The sequence below is a fragment of the Panthera tigris genome, chromosome D3 (genome assembly GCF_018350195.1).
Source record: "Panthera tigris isolate Pti1 chromosome D3, P.tigris_Pti1_mat1.1, whole genome shotgun sequence".
Lineage (NCBI taxonomy): Eukaryota > Metazoa > Chordata > Mammalia > Carnivora > Felidae > Panthera > Panthera tigris.
In genome coordinates this window covers 65069225-65085820 of record NC_056671.1, presented here as the reverse complement: position 1 = coordinate 65085820, position 16596 = coordinate 65069225, and the positions used below count along the sequence as shown (strand labels likewise).

General features: G+C 42.6%; 1 protein-coding gene across 3 annotated transcripts in view; it reads right to left on the bottom strand.

Moving 5' to 3' along the window:
- SETBP1 (SET binding protein 1) overlaps positions 1–16596 on the bottom strand; it is a 370870-nt gene that overhangs the window by 17113 nt on the left and 337161 nt on the right. For all 3 annotated transcript variants that reach the window (XM_042963012.1, XM_042963013.1, XM_015536870.2), the window contains one exon: positions 9849–10019. In XM_042963012.1, coding sequence (XP_042818946.1) covers positions 9849–10019 — 171 coding nt within the window. The remainder of the gene's footprint in view (positions 1–9848; positions 10020–16596) is intronic.

Sequence of the window (16596 nt, the reverse complement as noted above, 5' to 3'; positions counted from 1 at the left end):
GTGAGTGAGGAAAAAAATTCTAAAGATAGCTAATGGATGTTATGATTTGAGTCATAACATGACTAAATTATGACTTAATATGCTTAAATCATTACAGGGCATGACTTTATTCTTGACATGAGAGGGGTCAAGATATAGTGATATATTGTTTTGAATATGTGATTGGTGTTTTCATCTGCTATTTCATTTCTTTTGCACCACGGCCTAAAGGTCAGAAATCACTTTTCCCATTTCACTGATGGGGAAACTGAGACTCACAAGTCTCAGAAGACTCAGTGACTTAGAACTAAGAGAATTAGTAAGTTCTGAAAAGCTGTATGATAACCCTGGTCCTTGAATTCCAAATCCACTTTCCACATATTCATGTGGTGGCCAGGAGTCCAGGTTTCCCAATTCCTACTCAGGCCAGATTTGTAGTTCAGTTCACCTCTCTGGGTTCAATTTTCTTATCTCTGCCATGAAGGGATTAGTGGAAAGCCCTTCTATGCGGTCTAACCCAGTCTTGTTTGGTCGGACTCCAGTTTATGCAACAAGAGAAGGAGATTCCCTGGGAGGATGCTGGGGCATTATTCTAGTTGCTCCCAAAGGCGGAATGGAGGGGGCTGACCGGTGAGGGACAGTGCGGTCAGCCTGTCTGTCTGCCTGCCATGTCTGTTTTATAATCCTTACTCTCTTTTCCCTCACTGCCTCCTTTCTCCCTATCCCTCTTTCTCTGCCTCTTCTCTGTTGTAGACAGACTATAGCCTGCCTGGGCCACTAAAGATCATTCTTAATGACAGTCATTACACAGTTCTTCTACGTTGCCTGAGGCCATTTCCACAGCAATGAGCAGGAAAGACCTCGCCTCCGTTCTCAACAGCTGGGCACAGTATGCCAGCTTCACTGGAACCAAGAAGTTTTTCAAAAACTCTCCATTAATTACAGGAAACCCAAAGCACTGTCCCCCCTTCTCATTAACACAGTTGCTTTCAGTGGCCACTAAATTATCTCGCCACCATTAAACCAACAATCTAATTAGACCTGTGGAAATGGAAAGAGCCCGTGAATGAGGCAGGCACACCACTTTCATCTCAAAACTGATCATAAAATATTTGTGCCCTTTCGTTCTTGGCCACATAAAATCTCCCCCTAGAAGAGTCTCTTTCCACTCACTTCGATTTATAAAGAGGGGCTTGAATATTTGATATAAAATGAGTATCTTAATAGAAATCGCTTCATGTATGGGAGGTTTTCTTTCCCGCATTTCGCTGAGCACGGTGCCCTCATTACAATAATCGCACCTGACTCCCCCTGCGTGTGATGCCTCACAGCCAAACCTCCCACTGGGCTTCAATGGAGGTGAGAATGATACCATCACTGGGAAGAAGATAAAATGTATTATTATCATTACTCTATTTCTAAGAGGGTCTGACTGTGGCAAGAGGTGGCTGGGAAGCATAATCTGTACGAAGCATTCAGAGAAGATAAATTGAGTTAAGTTCCTCACAGACACAGCACTTTCAAACCTGTTATTACACCTTCAGTCTTTCCTAAAATCTCAACTCTGGAGGGGGAAAAAAAATAGTTAAATCAAGTCCAGGCATGTTTATTGAGTATTTACGATGTACCCAGCACCTTGCAAGGTTCTTGACACCCAAATATGATTACAAGTTGCTCAACAGCCTGGCTTTTGCTTCTCTTATTTTCATCCCATATAACAACACAAGGTTCTGGGGATTTGTGAGATAGATACTTGATACTCACTGAAGGGAGCAAACCTGAAATAGGAAATATGATTGTTGCTCTTGGGAAGCCAACACTCTGGGCACAATGCAACACTATTATATATAAAATAATTAAATTACAGCCTAGCTTTCCATTGAGTGGCTCATCCTCCAAATATCATAGAAGAACTGAGTGAAGGGAGACACGTGTACAAGTCCCTCCTTCTCCTCTCGGAATAAAAACACACTCGTGTATTATGTATACTATGCCATATAGGCTGACTCTTTAACTTGAAAATAATCTTGCCTTGTGAATATCCTGGTGGATTATCCAGGACCTGGTCTGCCATTACTGAACAAAAGATTCTGGAGGCCCTGGAGGTCCCTTTCAGGTAGCTGCTTCTGCTGACCATTCTTTGGATGGTTTGCTGTTTCTGGTACTAATGGAAAATAAAGGCAAATCATTGTCTCTCAACTTGAATGAATATAATTCTGAGGTATGTATTTTCACGCACCAGATGGTTTTATGCAGGAAATAGTTGTTGGTCAGTTCATTTTGACTAATATTTAATGATTATCTATTGTTTGCCCACCTGGATGCTAGGTACTAGGATTTTAAGGTTGAGTAGTAGGATCTGACAATAGGGGAAGGGACAGTCCAGCATGGGGCACAGGCATGAGCACAGACACCATGTTAAATACAGGAGTCAATTATCAATGGGCTTATAATAGGGGGTCATGGAATATAGAAAATGTGGCATAGGGAAGGATTGGTAGAGTTGAAGTCACCATGCTTTGTATTGAAGAATGGTAATGAATTAGCCATCTATATGGCTTGAAGGGTGGGTGAAGGGAAAGGGGGACATCCCGCATGGAAAACAGATAATCACTTAATGGCAATGACAGTAACAACCACAGCAGTGGCAACAGTGCTCATTTGCTAAACTCTTGTTATGTGCCAGGCACTCTGCTAAGATTTTCACAAGGGCTGTCTCATTTATTCCTCACCACAATCCTCTTACACTAGGTAGTATGCTTTCCTCCATTTTACAGATGTGCATTGAGGACCAAGATCAGCCAGCTGTTAAGTGTAGCACTGAGATCTCAGTGTAGATGATCTGAAGCAAGGATATATGCATTCAAGTAGAGCAGTGCATGGCCCATGTGTGGTGTGAAGAAAAATGGGCCAAACGTAGAAACAAGGCAAATGGAAAGGTGCATGTCTTTCTGGATTCCTAGAGTACCATTTTACAGGCCTGCCCCCATGATTAATTACCTAGGGAAATGTAGCTTTGTTGTATTTGCTACCCATTACTGATTACAGGCCCAGACTCTGCCAGGAAATATGTTAACTTGAAGATTTTTGCTCAAAAAATATGCAAATGATTTCTGACTGGTAGCAAAGATAAGCCCAGAGGTTATGGTTTTATTGCCCATTAGGACATTAACTGAGCCATCTCACCTGATGTTCTTTCTTCAGTGCTTACATTCCTATAATGTCCTGTCCCTCTAATTCTTCTCTGGATCAGCTTTATCACCATGTTGGTTTCCTCATTAAAGAGTTGAGTGAATTTTTGACCTGAGTTTTTAGTTTTTTGAAAATCACACTCTTACTGTAGGATTCCCAAGGAGTTTGGTGCTGGCTAACATTTCTAAGGAGATGTGGTTGGAACAGAAGAGGCAGGGGGTAGATTCTGGAGTGTCTGGTGCTTCTCTAGGACGCTTGTAGCTTTGGCCATGGGGACAGCTCAGCTGCTCTAGAGCTGTATCAAATCAGAAAAGGGCTTGTTTCTTCCTTATGGGGCAAAAATAAAAATAATTTTTGGAGGTTTTTCAGAAGGCCTTTGGTGTGATGGGATCTTCAGGGAAGCGCAGAAGCTTCCAATCCTACTGGGTCTCTTCATGGCCCAGAGCCAAGGGGAGGGGGCTTTTCATGAGCCTCACATACAGTAGAAGTCTCCAGGCAAACAGACTCATTCTGTGCTGCTTCAACATGGGCCCATAGGCAGCACTTTTCAGGAAATTTGAAGAATTCATTTTTTAATGACATTTAAATGTTTAAATGTCATTTAATTAATTTTTATGTTTATTTTTGACAGAGAGAGAGAGAGAGAGAGAGAGAGAGTGCACAAGCATGAGTGGGGGAGGGGCAGAGAGAGAGGGAGACAGAATCCCAAGCACACTCCACACTGAGAGCACAGAGCCAGATGCTGGGCTCAAACTCACGAACTGCGAGATCAAGACCTATGCCGAGATCAGGAATCAAACGCTTAAACTGACTGCACTACCCAGGTGCCCCCGAACAATTCATTTTTAAAAATAAAGCTTTATTTTCTCTACATCTTTTCTGAAGTTTTTCTACTGTATATTTTAAGTGATTAATCTGGCCTTATAGAAATTTATTTTATAATTTGAAGACTTCTTCAGTTTGTATACTTATAGCCCTTAGATGTTCCAAATCCTATTAACTTGCATATTTATTTGCTCTATTTTGGTTGTTTGAAAGACAAGGCTTTTGGCTGAATTGATTCGGTATTTTGGCTAGGAGCGTCAGAGGATGATTCCACGTAGGTTCAAAGCACATAAAACAAATAATTTTACAATTCTTGCAAAGGAATTTGTTGCTTTTTGCATCTGAATATTATTTCATTACTCTGGGACCCTCTCCATTGATAGCAGTTGGTTAACTGCAAAGTCAGAAATGCTAGAATTTGGTGGTCAGAAGCAATTTTCATGATTATTTTGCTCCAGCCACTAGAATACTGGATTTCTTTCTAATTCCATTAGAATTAAGAATGTATTCTTTTATTTGTGAATGTAACTTTTCTTTTCTTTTCTTTTTTTTTTTTAAGATCTACTTATTTATTTATTTTGAGAGAGAGAGAAAGAGGGAGTGTGAGCAGGATAGGGGCAGAGTCAGAGGGAGAGAGAGAGAATCCCAAACAGGCTCCACACTACCAGCGCAGAGCTCAACGTGGGGCTCAGTCTCAAGAACTGCCAGATCATGACCTGAGCCAAAATCAAGAGTCAGATGCGTAGCCGACTGAGACACCCAGGTGCCCCTATGAAGGTAACTTTTCAGTCTTAAGGTTTTGCATCTTGATTACAGGTATCTGTCAGTTCTGATGGGGCTGTTGGTTAAACGGCTTGCCTAATATCAGTCTTTGCCTTCAGAAGCAAAATGTCTAAGCATTTAATACACTTGTGAAATTTATTTATTTTTTTGTCTTTTACAGGTAGTTTATTTTTTTAATTTTGTAATTATTATTAAAGTTTTTATTTAAATTCCAGTTAGATAACAGTGTAATATTAGTTTCAAGTGTACAATATAGTGATTCAACACTTCCATACAGCACCTGGTGCTCATCATGGCAATCGTACTCCTCTTTAATCCCCCTCACCTATTTTACCCGTCCTCCCACCTGATATTTCTGCTTAGGTTTTGGTAGGGTTTTTTTTCTTAATTTTTAAAGGCTTATTCATTTTTCAGAGACAGAGACAGACAGAGCATGAGTGGGGGAGGGGCAGAGAGAGAGGGAGACACAGAACCTGAAGCAGGTTCCAGGCTCTGAGCTGTCAGCACAGAGCCCAATGCAGGGCTGGAACCCATGAAGTTGGATGCTTAACTGACTGAGCCACCCAGGTGCCCCTAGGTTTTGGTACTTTTAAACAAAGATCACACAGTTTTAGAGAATAATGGATTAGCCTTGATAGGAAACAGATACAAACCAGGAGCTTTGCTCCTCTGCTTTCTTCTGTTAGCTCTAGCCCAACCACACCTTGAACAGTTAAGATTTGATGCTAACAACCGTGATAACAACACATCTTTTTTTTCTCCTGGGATTTAAGATGAGAGGATATCTAGTGTGAATCAGTGTGTGTGTGTGTGTGAAAGAGAAAGAGAGAGAAGGGCACAATGGATATGCTTGCCCATTTTTCCATCATTATGACTAGTCTTTCAGGTGCAGGACTACAGAGAATTTATTGGTGTTTTACTGAGTTCCTACAGGATTTATAATCTATTTAATAATATAGTCTCATGTTAAATACAAAGGTGGGGGGGGTGTGTTTCAGTAGTGAAATCACACATTTTCTACACGTTGCATGACCTTCCTGAGAAGTTAGTTCAATATGTAGGAAAACAGAAAAATTAGCCTGACTTATTGAGGTATGGATTATCTGATATGGTTATTAAATCATGATTGGGACAGCGCAATAGAAGTTATTTCAAATTATGCATCACTTTGAACAAACTTTATTGAAGCCTTTACTGCATTAGCCCTAATTACTCACAATAATGACGCAGTGCTCCCTTGAATCAGACCCTTCACTGTGGCAGGGGACTGTGGCTGATCGATAGCTATTGAGCAGTTTGATCACGAAGGCTGACCTGCCAGAGCACCGGTGGCAGCCACGGCCATCCCTCCTTCCCGGTAGCTCACAAACTGACATGTTCTCAGTCTGGCCTCCCTCTCCCGCAGCTCGTCTTCTGCCTCTTCCTCCAAATCAATAACTTCATAATCAGCATGCTTCCCAGACTCCGAGAAGCTAAAAATTGCCTTAAACAAAACACACCCTCCCCCTTAACCTCCACCCCCATCCACCCACACACACACACACTTGAGCTAGAAAAGATATGTTTTTTAACTTCTGACCATATGCATTTCTCCCACATTATAATGTTGATAAAATAAGGTGAGAAATGCCCCCCCCCTTTTTTTAACAAAGATCACCTATTTGAAAAAATACTGTTAGGACTACAGACTGATTAATTATTTGGCAAGTATTTACCAACAGCCTATCACATGTCCGTCCAATGTTTTCCATTTGGTTGTTAACTTCCAAGATGGAGCATGTTTTTCTCAGATGTCTCCCACCACGTTTAGTGCTATGTAAGTACACAGCTACCGTCTCACAATGATTCATTTCACTCAGTGATTACTTATTCAGTGTCTACTATGTGTCAGGGGCCTGTACTAGATAGGTTAGTATTTATTGTTATTATTTTTATTTCAGAGAGAGGCAGAGGGAGAGAGAGAGAGAGAGAGAGAGAGAGAGAGAGAGAGAGAGAGAGAGAATATCCCAAGCAGGCTCTATGCTCAGTGCAGAGCCTGATGTGGGCTCAATCCCACTACCTTGGGATCAGGACCTGAGTTGAAAGCAAGAGTTGGATGCTTTACTGACCCAGCCAAGCACCCTGTAGCATTCATTATTTTAAAAGGAAAGGAATTTCTAATTAATTGAATTCTTTCAGTATATATATTTTTTATCTCAATACAGGATTTCTCAAATTAGTTTTTTTTTCTAAGACACTTAGTTTTATTCTCCTTTCCTTCTCCTCCCTCAGCCCTTGTCTGGATCTTCAAAACCATTCTGTGAAAAGAATGACCCATTGAAAACAGGCCAGAAGTACTTCTAAATTCCCTTGCTTATGGCCAAAGATGAAAAAGGGACTCTAAAGAAAACAAAAATGAATTGTCTCATCACAAATATATATGACTAATGCAAGCATACAACTAAATGAAATCAAACCAAGATACTATTTACTGCCTTTCTACTGTGTGCTTTCCCATAGTTAAAACATCAAATGATGAGTTTTTCCTCACTATTCCCTAAAAGAAGTAGGGGCCCATAATTAGGGAGAAAGAAATCTGCCGTTTCTAATGTTGAGCCTGTGATAGAAGTGAGATTCCACTGGAAATCAGGCAGTAAATCAAGAAGTTTGGGTTCTAATCCAATTGCATGACCTCAGGCAGATCTCTGAATCTCGGGAGCAATCGTGTGTGAATCACATGTGAAACAGGGTATTGGACATGAGCCCAGGCTGTGTGACCCTAACTCTCTCAGGTTTGTGGGAATCCATTTATCTGTGGGGAGTGGAATCTCAGGAAGATCTGGCCTCCAGCACCTGGGGAAATCTCTGGCTGGTTTTCTCTCCAAAGTTCTGCCTCACAGCCTGAGACCCGGAAATGGACCAAATCTGTGAAATTCTCACGAGGGTCTCATTTTAGCACTGCCAAAAATAAACAGCCCATTCCCGCATCCTGAAACACGAGAGCTTTGGCTCAGCTCTGATTACCAGAGAGGCAGGTTTAAAAGTTTAATACCCACCTGGTTTCTACGCCTTTTTGGCATATTTGTAAACAACTGAATGCAAACAGAGGAGGCAAGCCCGTGGAAGCAGGAGGTCCCAAGAACACATTCTCTCACTCTGGATGGAAAGAGCTGAGGGGAGAAAAATGGCGGACCACCTGTCTTTTGCCCCTGGGAAATATCTGTGCTTGGCAAGCAAAGGCGGAAACATACAGGCTAATTTCTAAATCCATGAAGGGAGGTCTCCAGAGCTTAGCCAACAAGGTTGCATAAGTAATTATCTGCATGGATAGTGCAGACCCCAACCCAAATCTTTCACTCCAGCCAAGTGATCCCTTCTCAGAGTTCCATGCTTGACACCAGCTCCCGTGTCCTGGACTATGTCCACGTCACTCCCTCTGCCTGGACGCTTTCCTGCAAAGGTAGCACCATCTGTCAAGTCTCAGATAACTTCTTCCTCATTCACCTACAACTTTCCCTCTGACCTCTTCCTGTTTCACTGCAGCCATCACTTACCTGGCATTTCCACCAAGAACTTTTCACTTCACACCTAGCGTGTGAAAGGTGGGTAGATTCATGATCACACTTAAGAGACTATCCCATTCCTTCCAAGCGATATTTCTCAAACGGCTGAGGAGAACAGCTCTTCCAAGAGATATTAAGAGCTCTTGCCAGAAAACTCGGTTTTGTGGTCAGACAAGATTGTGAAATTTGGTGTCTCTCCCTCCTGGAACCTCAGAGCACACACTGATCAATTAAAGGATCTGAAAAGCCCTATGGAAGAGAAGCAGGTATAAAGCAGCATTCCCTATATTCGCTTAACTATAAAAATAGCTTTTACCGCAAAACACCTACTAATACTTTGCAGAACTCAATTTGGGAAATGTCACTCCAAATATTTCCCACTGCTATTTCAACTGGGTGCATTTTCTAATTACCGATAATTTCCATGAAGGAGGTAGGTATGAAGACAAGTTGAGTTCTCTGTTCAAAGCAACCTGGTCACTTAGAAGATGAGTTTAGAATGAATACCACTAAAGAGTCTCCTTTTGGGATTCTAAGTATAATAGGCATTTCTAAATACTATGATACGCTTAACATTTACCAATGCATTAATTCCACAATGTGCCATCATTCTGTGTGCCATGAAGATAGCAAGAACCTAAATCATGGCTTCTACCTCTGAGGTATGTACAATTTCATTGTGAGGGAGAAGAAGTTAATGGAAGACAGTTCTGCAGTCTCTGAGTAGGTAGCAAATGCATGGTACAGACACTGGGTGCTGTGTGCATTCAGAGGAGGCCAGGCTTTGAAGTTCTGTGGGATGGGGAGATGGGGATGGGAGTTGAGGAAGGCTGTCCTCAAAAAAAGGTGTTAAGCCAAGTCCAAGGCCTGCCTTCTTGGAACAGGGAGGCACTGCCAGGAGATTATGTGGGGAGCAGAGGAAGGCAGAGCATCTGGGATGCCTGAATAAAGATTTTATATTTTATCAACTGCTAGTGAGGAGTCTGGTGGCTAATGAGGAATTCATGACATCACGGGGTAGGATGAATCAAGGCCTTGGGGAAACTCTGGTTGCCGTCTCTCAACCCCAGTGAGCCAGGGAGCAAATAAAATGCAGTGGTGAAGAGCATGGCTACTAGACCGAAGTTGGAATCCTGACTGCCCTCAGGTGTCTGGGGGCAAGTTTCTTGACTCTTGGCTTCCTCTTCTGAAATGAGGACATAGGTATTTATTTCACAGACTTATTTCATGAGTTACATGAGATAACATATGTAAAGCTCTTGATGTGGAGATTAGGAATTACTAAGGCTTGATAAAAAATAATTAATACTGCTATCATTCAGTTGCCACTCACGGGCCTCTGCCCCCAGGTCCTGAGCTCATCTCCTTCCTTTCCTCCCACTTGAAATCCAGTGCTGAAGCATTCTCAGTGTCTGTGGGAGGTTGACTACACAGAGAACCTATATGCAACAGCACACGCCCAGTGGGCCTTCCTTCTCCATGCCCACCGTCACGGGGATGAACCCAAAGCATTTGAGAAGTGCTCACCTGCATCGGACGTTGCTGCAGAAGCAGCAAGGAGAGATAACACTGGGGTTGGTGGGATTGCAACACTGTCAACTGCGGCTGGCTTCTTCCTGGTCATCATGGTGGACGCGGAGCCCTCGTTCTTACTATGTGGTGCCGTTTGGTCCACTTTTAGGTGGGGACTTGGCATTCCTAAAAGATAATAACCCCAAAGCTTTCAGTTACTTGAAAGGAACAGGAAAACAGACAACAGAAAACCTGAAAGTGAGTTGAGAAAATGGTTAAATCATCTGACCTCCTTCTGGTCCAACAAGAATGAAATTTTAGAACGTGTAAAAAAAAATGTTAGCAGCATGACTGGTTTTGGTTTTGTGGCTGAGATTAGTGGTGACAACATTCCAGTTTGGCTGCCTGGAAGCGGGGGCACAGGTCCAACGAAGCAGTAGGATTTAGCAGGTACCCTTTGTCTTCCATGGGTCAAGGAGCGTGTCTTCACAGAGGCTGTGCTGTGTGCGGGGTGTGAAGGGGAGAAGCAGGCCCCACCCTAGCTTCTCATCGCACCTGGCTGGGGAGGCCAGACTAAAGGAGAAGGAAAAATTGGGTAACGCATAAAGACAGGCTTGTGCGTTGTTCATCTTTGGTGCTTGGGGAGTGCTAAGGGGTTAGGGATTAGTGTGGGGAGAAGTTCCAGAGCTCATGCTAAAGCACAAGGAAGAGGGAATGGCGTTCTCAGTGCCGAGAAGAGCATATGCTAAGTTATGGGTGGGGAGGAAGTTGATTCAGATGAGAGGTCAGTCTGCTACAGCAGAAGATGCCCTATGGGGTCTGGTGTGTGACGACAGTCACCAGGCTGAGTGAAAGTTGATTTGGGGGCTTTTTGGGGTCTCTGGTCCCAATAAGCATCATAAGTCATATCTTTGTGATGCTGCAAAGAACCCCTGTGAGGTGCCTTTGTAAAAGGGCCTGGACATTTACTCTATAACAAACTGTAAGAGCTATTCTGGAAACTTGCTTCCTGGGATCGAATCCAGGCTCTCTTATTTATTAGCTGTGCGATCACAAGCGAGTTACTTAACCTCTCTAAGTTTAAGCTTCCTTACCTGTACAATGGGGCAGAACAGTATAACCTCACAGGGATGGTTGAGAGCATCCCTGAGTCAATTAATGTAGAGTGCTTACCACAGTGCCTGGCACACAGTCCATGACATAGAAGTGCTTCCTGCTACTATTTATTATTCCTATAATTACTACGGCCAGTACTGTAGCCTGCTGCTTCCTCAGGGCAACTGAAATCAGCTGGCAAATCTGCTCTCTTCTCTGACTTGACCAAGGATCTCTGGGCACCTTCAACAGCGCTGGCTGCAGAAAGGTGACTCTCCAACTCATCCAAGCCTAAGTGCAGAGGCTAGGGGTATCTGATCCAATGGTCATCTGCACAGAGTTTCTTCATTTCTAGGCTACCTGCCACCCACAGCACCAGCAACAAATGAGGCTTTATCACAAAAGTTCTTGACCCTTTGGTTCCAACCCAAACAGCTTGAGTTGTTCAGTCCCTCTCCCAGAGAAACATTCTGTCACCACCACAGTAAGGCCAGCTCAGGTAGGCCTGATGGCAGCCCAGTGAAGTGTGTAGCACGGAAGTTACTATTTGCTTAATTTGGCAGGTGAGGAAAACACATTTCTGAGTGCTTAAGAGAAAACTGAATAAACCCACACAGCCCTAATGTCAGATCTGGGATTTTGCAAGCAGCCAGATGCTAAATCCCGGACCCATGGATCATCCTGGCCCAGCTGGTCGTCTTCTAACACCTGTCCACCACACCACCCTAGTCTGCCGACAGCATAGTTCACACTGAGGGTGCACAGGCCCTAGTATTACACCTGGAAAAAGCACCCACCTGTAACCATCTGAGGAAGAAAGTCATGATGACATTTTCATTTACCCTACTACTACCGTCCTCCTATTCTCCATCCCGCCCTCTGAAACTCCCCCTCTTGTGCTGCAAATAACAATACCATTTATGCTTCCTTGGATTTTATATTTCATAGCATTTTGACAGTGGAGGTAGACAGACATCAAATCCTATGACAGGAAGATTGCAAGGCATGACCATCAAGAAATCAGGAAGGGCAGCAAACGTGTATAGTATGCCCATCCGAGAGAAATGCAGGCGTGTCAGGGATAGGTTAGACACACACATATAACCCAGGTAAAATACATACAGAGTCACCCACAAGGGGATATATGCAAACAGTTAACAGTGGTTATTCTCAGGAAGGAGGGCACAGGCAAGATTGGTGAGGAAGAAGAAGGAGTTTTTACTTTTACTCCCTACCCTTCTTTATTGTTAATGTTTTTTAAACCACAAACATCTTTTTTTTAATATTTAAAAACAATTTTTAAGGTTTATTTTTGAGAGAGAGAGACAGAGCATGAGCAGGGGAGGGGCAGAGAGAGAGGGAGATACAGGATCTGAAAAGCAGGCTCCGGACTCTGAGCTGTCAGCACAGAGCCCAACGTGGGGCTCAAAATCACAAACAGTGAAATCACAACCTGAGCCAAAGTCAGATGTTTAATGGCCGCTAAACCACACACAACTTAAATTCTTTTTCCTTTGAGAAAATAAAAAGACTTTGGGCGAAAATCTAGAAGTCTACCAGAGCATGGGCTTTGGGGTAGAATGATATGCTTGACCAACTGGCAGCTAACAATCTGAACTGGGGACAGCACACCGGGTCTGATGGGGATCCCCCATTTCGGTGCTCTCTACCACCACTGTCATGCTCCCGTTCAACAGATGCAGGTGTGCCTTTCCGTAGCACGCCCCTGGAATGCTGAGCCATCAGAGGTCTGTTGGATAACAGGTCCTTTGGAAAAACCCACTGATATGTCGTCTTTGTACCTGTGGACACAGGGTGGGCAGGTAATTCTTTGCTCAAATTATGACATGCTCAGGGAACAAGCCATAAACAGGATTAGCAAGTGGATATTTAACTAACTATCACTTGGGAACAAACTGATTTCAAGTCATTTTCGTTGTACCCATTTTCATGCAAATGTTCACAATCCAAATTAGTCTCAGTCCACATCATTTCATTAAAGTTCATTCGATCATACCTCTATTGGGCATACTTTGCTACTCAAGTGTTTATGTTAAAAGTAATAAAATGACACTTAGAAACTCTATAATTCAAATTGTCACTATTTAGCTGTCTTGAAAACCCTAGATAATTTAGGATTTTCTAGATTATAGTACTGTTTGTTAGTTGCCATCCAATGAATTTGAAAACCAATTAGGAAAAAAAAAAAAAAGAAAGAAAAAGAAAAAAGAGCCATGACGTTTTCTCAGACATTTTTGGGTTTTGAGAGGATTATGGAAACAATCCCAGAAATAGCATACATGAGCAAGTATATTAGATAAGCTTTCAACAAAGACTAATCTAGCAGCATTTGTAATCCACAAAACCTGCCTGAGAGCACAGGGCTTCGGGGACTGGAATGGGTGACCCCTCATGGGAGAGAGCATTGGGCAGGCGGGCCACCCCACGTCTTTGTTTCCCTTCATTCCAGGTGGCAGCTGATGCCCCATGGAGAGGTGCCTAAATGTCCAGACAGGTGTTAAATAGTTCAGAACAAAGTTCTCAGAGATATGGGGTGAGGGCAGAGTGCCGGGGCATTTGGAAAGCTTCTTTTCAGCATGGGCTGGCTTCCTTCTCTCCATGGGAGGGAGATGTCTGAAGCTGGAGGTTCACCATTAAGGAAACCCAGATATTTGCACTGTGCTGACTGAGCCATTGAGACATGTCACTGTGACTTACCCTGGGACCTGAGTGAAGGTGAGCATGGCTTTGATCTGGGGAGGGATTGCTTTTCAATCCTGGACAGCAGACTGTATAGAGAGCACATGTGGTGGATGTGTGTTCAGAACCTCCCTAAACCCCAACACGGGACACACTGTACTGAGGCTCGCACATTTGGAGGCCAGTACGTTTTTAAAGGAGGAAGTAACAATGCAAATAACTGTGGATCCAACATCTGTTCATAATTAAAAGACAGAGCCAAGAGGAAATTTTTTTAAAAAGTTAAACCTATAGGAAAACATTCTGCTAATAACCTGTTGACCTCTATTGATACATTTTTTAAAAAGTCTTTGAAACTGTGCTGTAGTGTATCGAGGGACAGTCACTCATTTTCAAAGGTAATTTCTCATAGACTACTTATCCCCTCAAACCTCTACCTGCACACCGTGTTTGCATTAGGGACTTGATTTATGGATTCCCACTCCTCCGATGCAGAAGCTGACTTCCTGTTGCCTTGGTTACTTGGAGCTTAGTTCAAGGTTAAAGTACTCCCGAATCAGAATCAGTGGCAGGCGCTGCATCTAGCGGCCAGGTTATTGACTGCCCCAGGATGCGAAAAGGTCAGAGACCAAAGCACTGTTTACTGCCTTAAGGGTGAGTCAATAGCTTCAATATTTTGATTCTGTTTCCTCCAAAGTAGTAGTTGCTGTTCAATTACCTCTTCCCCAGGTTGTTCAAGGTCACTGGGGTCATGGACGAAAAGCAGGGTCTATGGTGGCTGACTTTCCCAGGATCCCTTTAATGAGCTCTGTGACCTTGGATAATAAAAACCAGCTTCACCTTAGAGTAATTTGTATGTTGCTCTAGGTTTATAAAGCTACTTTATCTTATTTTCTTTTGGGGAAAACAAACAAACAAACAAACAAACATAAATCTTAGTACAGTACAGTACAGTCCCCTTTTTTAGATGAGAAAATGGAGGTTTAGAGAGGTTGTGTCACTTCCCTAAAATCACACAGCCAGTAAGAAGTGTTAAGAACTAGATTCTGACTTCTAGAAAGGTTCTCGTCTCACAATTTCTTTAAAATAAAGGGGCTCATGGAATTATCACCTAGGGATTATATGTAATTCATTTTGTAACATCCACTGCAGAGAGCAGATCTAGAAAATGCTATGTGATTAATATGGTCTTGTTGAACACCTTCATTCATTTTTTTAATTATCTGATTTGCAGATGTAGATGTTTCTTGGTGACAAAGCTTACTTAGCCTGGAAGAGCAGGAAAGCCTGACACCACTGAGATGGTGGTTGGATTCTTCAGTCACCTCCCTGGCCCCCTTCATGCTGCAGAATGCAGCTCTTGGCATGCAGTGGGAGGTATATGATATTGAGTAGTCATCGGCTTTTCTTCTTACAAAGAGCTTTGCCATAGATAATGCTAGTTGCCCCCTGAAGCATCTCTGCAGATGACAAAAGGCAGGTGGTAAAACTCCAAACACACAAATACGGAAACTGAGCCACAGAGGACCAGATGATTTGCCCAAATGCACATATCACGTGTGCAGGCATGCACACAAGGCATGTGTGCAGAAGTGGAAAATCTTGCCTCTTGACTCAGTTCAATGTTCTTTTCTTTCCCTTTTGCGTAAACCAGTAAATAACGCATTTTTCATAAGACAAAACTCTTGAAAACTTGATAATAATTCCCATTCTCATAACTGGTTGTTGGATTGTTCCATTGCTCTTTTTTCTTGCCTACAAATGGACTTTACTCATGGTGCAAAGAGGGATATATGTTACAGAAGAAAATGAACCAAACACTACTTAATACCTGGAGCACCTGGGTGGCTCAGTCGGTTAAGTGTCCAACTTTGGCTCAGATCATGACCTCACAGTGAGTTCAAGCCCTACATTGGTCTCTGAGCTGACAGCATAAAGTCTGCTTTGGATCCTCTGTCTCCCTCTCTTTCTGCCCATTCCCCCCTCATGCACGAGGGCTCTTTATCACTGTCTCTCATAAATAAATAAAAATAAGAAACAAAATTAAAGAAAAACCACTACATGATACCTTTAGTATTGGGGGAAATATTTTTCTGTGCCAAAGTCAATAAAAATGTTATTTTCATATTTGCATTATCATATTCATTAATTCAGCAAGTATTTATTGCATGTTTACCGTACCAGGGACACAGCACTGGTCAAAACAGTTGAAATCCCTGTTTTCTAAGAATTACATTCTAATAACCTTGGCATAGCATAAGGGTAATTGTTACTTTTTATAAGGACACAGAAAGATCTTAAGGTGTTTTGTTTTGTTTTGTTTTAATCATCAAAAGGCAGTGCCTCTACTACTCACTCATACAGTATCTTTGGGATAGAGTTCTAACGACCCAAATCTCAGCAAAGAGAGGGCAACCCTGTGAACATTAGAAACAGACATGGCTTCCTGTGCACACATGCATCTTCATTGCTTAAGGTTTGGAGGCAGAAGCATGGGCTGGATTTCAGCCCTCCCCTCCCCTTGAGCCAGTGCACTGGACAGTGAACAGCCTGTTCAGTCATAGTGACTCTATCAACTTGTGTTTTATGTCAAATGAGTTTTACATTGTTCTAGGACCTTGTGAGGTGAAATTCAGGCAAGGTCACTCTTAAATGGAATGCTATTCAGTGAGTCTAGACTTAATAGTTTTAAAATTCACAATCATTTGAGTGCCTACTAGCACAACTTGGAAGATGTAAACCCTGTATTTGCAGAGAAAGTTTAGAAGTGGAGAGTGACATAGGACAGAAAGACTTATGAAACTGAAAACCAAACAAGACAGGAAACCAAATGAGTCCCTCAGGAATTAGGAGGAAGGTGAGATCTTGGCGGGATCTGAGGTGGTCTTGTGTTCATCCATTTATTTATTCAATATTCATTAAGGACCTGTGTGGGCCAGGCACCATTAAGCACGGGGAACATGAACAC